Source organism: Ursus americanus, chromosome 35 (assembly GCF_024610735.1).
Source record: "Ursus americanus isolate L20-20 chromosome 35, mUrsAme1.1.p, whole genome shotgun sequence".
Taxonomy (NCBI): Eukaryota; Metazoa; Chordata; class Mammalia; order Carnivora; family Ursidae; genus Ursus; species Ursus americanus.
The window spans coordinates 315,931-323,983 of record NC_142161.1 but is presented as its reverse complement, the minus strand read 5'-3'; the positions used below and the strand labels follow the sequence as shown (position 1 = coordinate 323,983).

The 8,053-nt window shown below is 36.4% G+C and overlaps 1 protein-coding gene and 1 pseudogene across 1 annotated transcript; both read left to right on the top strand.

The window, feature by feature from the left end:
- The first annotated feature begins 5,388 nt into the window (after positions 1-5,388).
- Positions 5,389-6,630, top strand: LOC123777812 (olfactory receptor 4F6). The gene is given in 1 exon segment (XM_045774728.2): positions 5,389-6,630. A coding segment is annotated over 1 exon segment (918 nt). The 5' UTR covers positions 5,389-5,610; the 3' UTR covers positions 6,529-6,630.
- Positions 6,631-7,581: 951 nt separating this feature from the next.
- Positions 7,582-7,701, top strand: LOC123777815 (U4 spliceosomal RNA; annotated as a pseudogene).
- Positions 7,702-8,053: the final 352 nt, after the last annotated feature.

The window sequence follows — 8,053 nt, the reverse complement described above, 5'->3', positions numbered from 1 at the left end:
TGGTGCCTCACGCCGGTGGCTCGGAGGATCCCTGCTTCAACCAGATGCCGAGGGGCATGATGAAAAGCCCCCTCGAAGTGGAGGTGACCCTCCACCACACGCCGGGGCAGCCGGCGCTGCCGCTGGGCCTGGCGCGGGCCTCCGCCCAGGTGCAGCGCTGGTTCTCCAGCCTGGAGCTGCGCGGTGCTCGCTGCGGGCGGCCGCAGGGCGTCTTCTTGCTGCCCCAGGTGCGGGAGGTCTTTTCAGTAGAGGGCTTTGCATGGATTTAGGGGATCGATTTAGGAAAGCTGGCCTGCTTTGCTGGCTGATTTATCTGCTGAAAACAAAACGGGTGCCTTAATTGCTTTATTTTGTCGCCCTAGATGCCAGGTGGGACACTCTCCTCAATGGTGACTGGGATTTAAATTTAACCTGCTCGGGGACCTCTTTTCTGCCAGCTGCCAACCCCCCCCCCTCAACTCCTAGTGCGGCAGACGCTAGTCCTTGCGAGCATCTTGCTATGCAAGCATAACATAGCTGTACAGTTGCTAGCGTTAAGTACTTTTTAAAAAGATTTATTTATTTGAGAGACAGCGTGTGTGCACCAGCTTGCATGGCAGAGGAGGGCCGCAGGAAGAGAGACTCTCTCAAGCAGTCTGTCTGCTGAGCGCAGAGCCCTACTCAACATGTGGGGCTTGATCTCAGGACCCCGAGATCATGACCTGAGCTGAAACTGAGAGTCGGAAACTGAACCGACTGAGCCAACCTGGTGCCCCTTAAAAATCATACTTTTTTTTAAAAATAATAACTTTGTATTATGTTAGTCACCATACAGTACATCCCAAGTTTTTGATGTAAAGTTCCATGATTCATACTTTTTAAGTCAAAAGCAGTGTAAATTGTTTTAGACCATTTAAACAGTCCAGAAATACAGACTTCAGGAAGTGAAAGCCACATGTTACCTTACTTTTCAGGACTTACGATTTATAATATGTTGTATTCATTCTTGGATAATTCTTTTATTCAAACACAAAATTTCTCCTTAATTTTATGCACTTTCTTGTGTTTCGCTTAAAATTTAAATCTTTCCAAGATCTGTATGCATAGAATCATTTAGTTGATTTTAAGAGCGTCATAGTATTCCATTGTATATATGTACTAAAATGTGATTAATACCTTCTCTATTGATTGACATGGGTCAACAGTATTCTATATGTATACATGTCTGTGTCTGTTTGTAAATACATATATATTATATGAACATATATGCTGCATACTAGGAATAGATTTGTACATTTTAAATTCTAACAAATATTATCAATTTATAGTCCCTTCATGAATGTATAAGAGTAACTTTTATATTGAAACCTTGATAATACTGAGAATTCTCTTTCTCTTTCTCTGTTGATCAGTAAAACAAAAAACAATGAAGGTTGATGGTGATCACTGATGATCACTCAAAATCTTCAGATGGAGTTGATTATAGGTCTTTTGAGATGTCATGTCCACTGCTATTCACCTCTGTGATTATCCCATTATCCTTTGCTTAATTTTGCTGTATTTTATCTTAGTTGTTGGCTGTAAAATTCTCCATCCATTGCTCTTGTGGAGGCTCCTCCTAGCACCACCCTTGTAGTGTTTCCTTTTGGCTACAATACTGTATTCATGTCCATAACCCTCGGGATTCCCATTACGCCTGGCCTGATCCCTCAAGTCCATTCTTGGCTGTAGAAGGATCCTGATGCTTCCACCTCTGCTGCTTTCCTGCTGAGGAAGCGCAGACTTGTGACATGCAGAAGCCTGGGTATAATGCAGGGTGGCAAAGGGAGGAATGATGATATAAGAAAGATGGTTGTTAGTAGTGTGGGGTCTGGACAAAAGCTTGGTGTTGGGGGCGCCTAGGTGGCTCAGTTGTTAAGCGTCTGCCTTTGGCTCAGGTCATGATCCCAGGGTCCTGGGATCAAGTCCCGCATGGGCCTCCCTGCTTAGCAGGGAGCCTGCTTCTCCCTCTCCCACTCCCCCTACTTGTATTCCCTCTCTCACTGTCTCTCTCTGTCAGAAAAAAAAAAAGGCTTGGTATTGGCAGTGCAGGTGGAGAAACAAATAAGTTACTGTAAGAAACAAATAAGTTACTGTATTAGATTGAAATCTGTAACATTAAAATTTATCTTTGGAGCTTCACAAAGAACAATACCATATGGTTCAAACTAATAAATACGTAGAAGCTCAGAGAGTAACAATTTACTGATAAGCATTAAAGATAAGCATATTTCTATTTTTTCCATAGATATATAAGTTTTTAAAATGGGTTTCCTATTAATTTTTTTTTTCTCAGATCTAGGGTTAGGGTTAGGATAGGTGCCTGGTATCCTGCTGTTCAGAGAACTCGCCAAAGGATTAGGGTTAGGGATCAGGGTTTCCTATTTATTTTATTTTATAACCATTTCTTTTTATTTAATGAAAATTATTCATATCTTTCATGGTATGGACTTTGATTTCAATATACAAAATTGAATGCCTCCTCAGGTGGAATTACTATTAAAAAATTAATTCTCTATTGTGGACATTTAGGTTATTTCTTTTCTTTTTTTTTTTTTTTTTTAATGATCAAGTAGATTTATTGCCAGGATGCAAGGGTGGTTCAATAGTCACAAGTCAAACATGACGCATCACATCAAAAACAGAAAAGATAAAAACCATATGATCATTTCAATAGACACAGAAAAAAACATTTGACAAATACAAAACCAATTCATGATAAAAACGCCTTCAACAAAGTAGGGTTAGAGGGAACATATCTCAGCATAATAAAAGTCATCTATGAAAAGCCCACAGTTAACATCATCCTTAGTGGGGAAAAACAGAGCCTTTCCTGTAAGGTCAGGAACAAGACAAGGATGTCCACTCTCACCACTTTTTTTTTTTTTTTGAGCAAGTATGTGGCTTTCATGACTTAATTACAGAACATTTACAGGAAGTGATCCCACATAGATTAAGTCACGTGCCTTCTGAGAGAAGTCAAGGATCACTTACACACTCAGTTCAGCACTGATAAATAGAGCATAATCCATTTCTTCCTATATTGTTTTTTTAAAAAAATCGGTCTACAGTTGTGCACCCATACTCCTGCCAATGGTGTATTTATATTTGATTTTTAATCTCAATGTGGACAAATAGATTTTATTCTTATTCAGTTTTTCAAAATAAAATGTCATTAACCATTTGATGTTCAAATTGTCCCCACTTTGGCAGGTGGAAGCCTCTTCAAGCTGTTTTATGTATTGTTTTGACGTGGCATTATCTATGTATATGAATAAATGTATATATGTGTATATCTTCATGTAATCATATATGTATGTATATATCTATATGCTTGCATGCATAACCACATACATATGCATATGTATATTTGCATATATATTTTTTGTTTTTATTAATTGTAAATTTATTCTGATGTTTTTAATTTTTTTGAAGTTTTTTATAAATAATATTTTTTATTATATTATGTTAGTCACCATACAGTACATCCCTAGTTTTTGATGTAAAGTTCCATGATTCATTACTTGCGTATATTTTTTAAATGACTATGGTGCTAATAGGTAGCCCTATAGCTTCTTTTTTAATTCTTCTATTATAACAGTAAGCAAATTTTCTTGAAGTGAGATTCTTGGTCATAAATTAAGGAAAACTAATACCCATCACCAGCCTATGGTGCACTGGGTGTTGTACGCCAAGTAATGAATTGTGGAACTTTACATCAAAAACTAGGGATGTACTGTATGGTGACCAACATAATATAATAAAAAATATTATAAAAAATAAATTAAGGAAAATTAACCTTTTTTGGTACGTATTATTGTTATTTTAAAGAATTCTGCAGCTTGTTTTATTGAAGTATTGTTGACATACAATACTATACTAGTTTTGGGTGTACAGTATAATGATTCACCAATTCTATACATTACACAGTGCTCCCCATGATAAATGCAGTTACATCTGTCACCAGATGTTATTATACTATTATTGACTATGTTCCCTATGCTGTATTTTCATTCTAATGAGTTACGTATTTTAGAACAGGAAGATTGTACCTCTTAATCCCCTTCGCGTACTTTGCCCATCCTACCACCCTCTTCCCTCTGGTAACCATTAGTTTCTTCTCTGTGTTTATGAGTCTGTTTCTGTTTTTTTAATTGTTGTTTGTCTTGCTTTTTGGATTTCCCATGTAAGTGAGACCACTTGGTGTTTGGCTTTCTCTGTCTTGACTCATTTCACTTAGCACAACATCAAAGTTGTCACAAAAGGCAAGATCTTATTCTTTATTATGGTTGAGTAGTATTCCATATTCCAGTAATAGTCCATATATTCTAATAAATATATAACCCATATAATCTAATACACACACACAATGTATCTGCATCCATTCATCTATCAGTGGACACTTAGGTTGCTTCCATAGCTTGTAAATAATGCTGCAGTAAACATAGGAGTGCAGATAGCTTTTCAAATAGATGTTTTTGTTTTCTTTGGGTAAATACCCAGTACTGGAATTGTTGGATCATATGGTATTTCTATTTTTAATCTTTTTTTTACATTTTAAAATCACTTTTATTGCTGTATAATTTACACAGAATAAAAGTCACTAATTTTTAGATACACAGTTCAATGACTTGCCAAATATATGCAGTTATGTAACCACAAATGCAAGAAATGCATTTAAAATGTACTTGGTGGCTAATCGTTATTTGGAGAAAGTTTAAAGAATAACACAAAATCCATAATTTATAAAGGGAAATGTGGATATATTAAATCTAGGTGGTTAAATGTGGAAAAATTAAATTCTAAATAATAGAAAGCACTATTAATGACTGTATCTGATTCCTCACAGCCTCATCCATGATAAATCATCAATATTTTAGAAACTTAGACAATTCATTAGAACAAAATGGCACTCTGGCATAATCTTATTTATATTTAATTGATTACTGAGTGTTTTACTTTTCGTATGATTATGATTAATAGGCATTTTGTTTTGGTTAATAGTTTTCATGTTTTATTCATTTTAAAATTGGTATATTACATTTTTGAAATGTATTTAGAGCAATTAATTTCATATTAAAAATGCTGATCATCTGATATTTTCCACAGTGTTTTTACTTTTATTTTTATAGTGTTTCCATCTTCATATAAAAATATCAATATGCATATCTATATACACTATCTTTATCTATGTATAGCTACATATGATATGATTTTGATTTTAATGTCTTGGTTACTGTCAGCTATTTCCTCTTTGTTTTGTTAATGAAGGATGTTAAGAAAGAATTTTCCAGGGGCACCTGGGTGGCACAGCGGTTAAGCGTCTGCCTTTGGCTCAGGGCGTGATCCCGGCATTATGGGATCGAGCCCCACATAAGGCTCCTCCGCTATGAGCCTGCTTCTTCCTCTCCCACTCCCCCTGCTTGTGTTCCCTCTCTCGCTTTAAAGAAAACACCTTATGGCTGTTACTGAAGATTTCTTCTTAAAATCAGACTTAATGAAAGCTCAAATCTGTGTTTTTAAATAATAATTTTTGATAAATTCTTTCTTCATTATTTTGATTTGGTCTTTTAGGTGCACCAGGCAAAGCCAATGTATGAAGCAAATTACCCTGAAGTGTCTCAGTGTGTATTCTTGGGACTTTCTACCTATAGACCAGTGCAGCACTTTCTCCTTGTTTTCTCTACAGTGTTTTACGTAACAATTGTTTGGGGAAACCTCCTTGTGGTGTTCATAGTGACCTTTGACCCTTACTTACATTCCCCCATGTACTTCTTTTTAGCCAATCTCTCATTTATTGATTTGTGTCTTTCTACCTAAATGGTTCCCAAGATGATATCTGATCTGCACTCAGGGCACAAAACCATATCCTTTCAGGGATGTGTCATCCAGATATTTGCCCTTCATGTCCTGGGTGGATCAGAGATGGTGCTGCTCGTTGCCATGGCCTGTAAGCCCCTCCACTACCTGACCATCATGAGCCCGCAGATGTGCATTTTACTTCTGTCTGGTGCTTGGGCTATTGGCTTTATTCATTCAGTGGCCCAGTTAGCTTTTGTTGGCCACTTGCCTTTTTGTGGTCCTAATGAGATAGATAGCTTTTACTGTGACCTTCCTTGGTTTATCAGACTTGCCTGCGCAGACACCTACAGAATGGAATTCGTGGTTATTGCCATCAGTGGGTTCATTTCCATGGGCACCTTCTTCTTATTGCTTATGTCCTATATCTTCATCCTGGTCACTGTGTGGAAACATTCCATACATGGTGGTTTGTCTAAGGCCTTTTCTACTCTGTCAGCTCACATCGCTGTGGTGATTTTGTTCTTTGGACCATGCATCTTTGTTTATGTGTGGCCATTTCCCACCATGTCAGTGGATAAATTTCTTACCATTTTGGACTTTATGATTACACCCATTCTGAATCCTGTTATCTACACATTGAGGAACAAGGACATGAAGATGGAAATGAAGAGGCTGCGTAGTCAACTCCCGAGTTTGAGAATGATCTAAATAACTCATGAGAAAACAAGCGGTGCCTTCTGAAAGTAATACTGTGTGCCTAAATTTTAAAGGGTTATATACTATCTTAAAACAATTAATTTTCTTTCTTCATTTCAGCAATTCAAAAATCTTAGATAGTTTATTCCATGTTAATGGCCAATAGTGTGATATTATATATATACACACATATGTATGTCTAAGACTATTTTGCATATTTTAAAATTTTACAATACTGAAAATACACATTTTGTGTGGCTTACATTTTGCATAGTCCGTAGAATCTCGGAAAGTTTTATGAATTTGAAGTCACAGTGCTGTGTTTGCAGAGCAATGACGTAAAATTTTTTTCTGTGTTACTGGGTTGGAACACATTCTCATGTAAAGAGAATGATCGGTTCTTACAACTTATTTTTGGCAAGCAAAGCAGGCTTGTTTTTAAGTTGATTCAGGTGTGCTGTTGCTTTTTTCTTTCCTTTATTACTTATGTTAACAGATACACTCTGTTGCATGAACATAATTTCTTCATAGATTAAATATTATCTGATATTCACCTATGCAGAAAACAATAAAGTGAACGAAAATAGTTAAACAGTTTTTCGTATTTGAGATCATATTAGGATCTGGTTTCTAAGAGGGAAAAGTTATATCTTCTTCCTCTCAACTTTGCTTTTAACTATACCCTTTAAATGTGTGCTGACATTAGAAGGACATGAATTAAGAAGTAGCATTCATTAAAGAGAGTAGAACTAGGATAGGATTTTGGAAATGTTAAAGAGAAGGGATTCAAATGTAGTATTACTCAACCATGGATACATGCAGTACTGAACACCACTCCATGCTCAAGCATTAAGGCTGTGCTTTTAGGCTTGCAGGCCTGACAGTTCACCAACACATAGAGTAAATCAATGCCTTTTGAAGCTTTGGTTTTTGAAATTTTATTCTTATATTGAAATGTAATTTCCTTCCTTATGTATTTCATATTGTATTTCTCATGTACAGTCTAGAAGTAGATTGAAATAGCTTCCATAATGTCTCCTCCTTTCACGTTTGAAAATAAAAATGAGCTTTGCGCAGTGGCAGTATCGTAGCCAATGAGGTTTATCCGAGGCGCGATTATTGCTAATTGAAAACTTTTCCCGAAATTAAAAATGATGATACTATTTCTTGTACCTTTAAGATAAACATTCTTTCTGAAGCTAAACATCTAAAGTCTTTCTAAGAAAAATCCCCCATTTAGAAACTTTCTTGAGGATTATACATGTATCTAAGTATGTAGGTACCTTTTTATGAGGTAACCTGAAGTGTCAGTTTAATTTCCAGTTAAAATCTGTTTCTGTTACAACCTGGGCATATGCCGATAATGATTCCAGCCATGAAGCAGAGAAAAATATATGATAGTATTCCGTCATACATGAAATGTCATTAAATCTGCAACACAAGATGTAGAAGAATATGAGAATCAGAAGTTCAAAATATCTGATTGGAAATTTCTTTGTCCCACTTCTGGATCTTGGAGAGACAGAGGGAGCTGCCT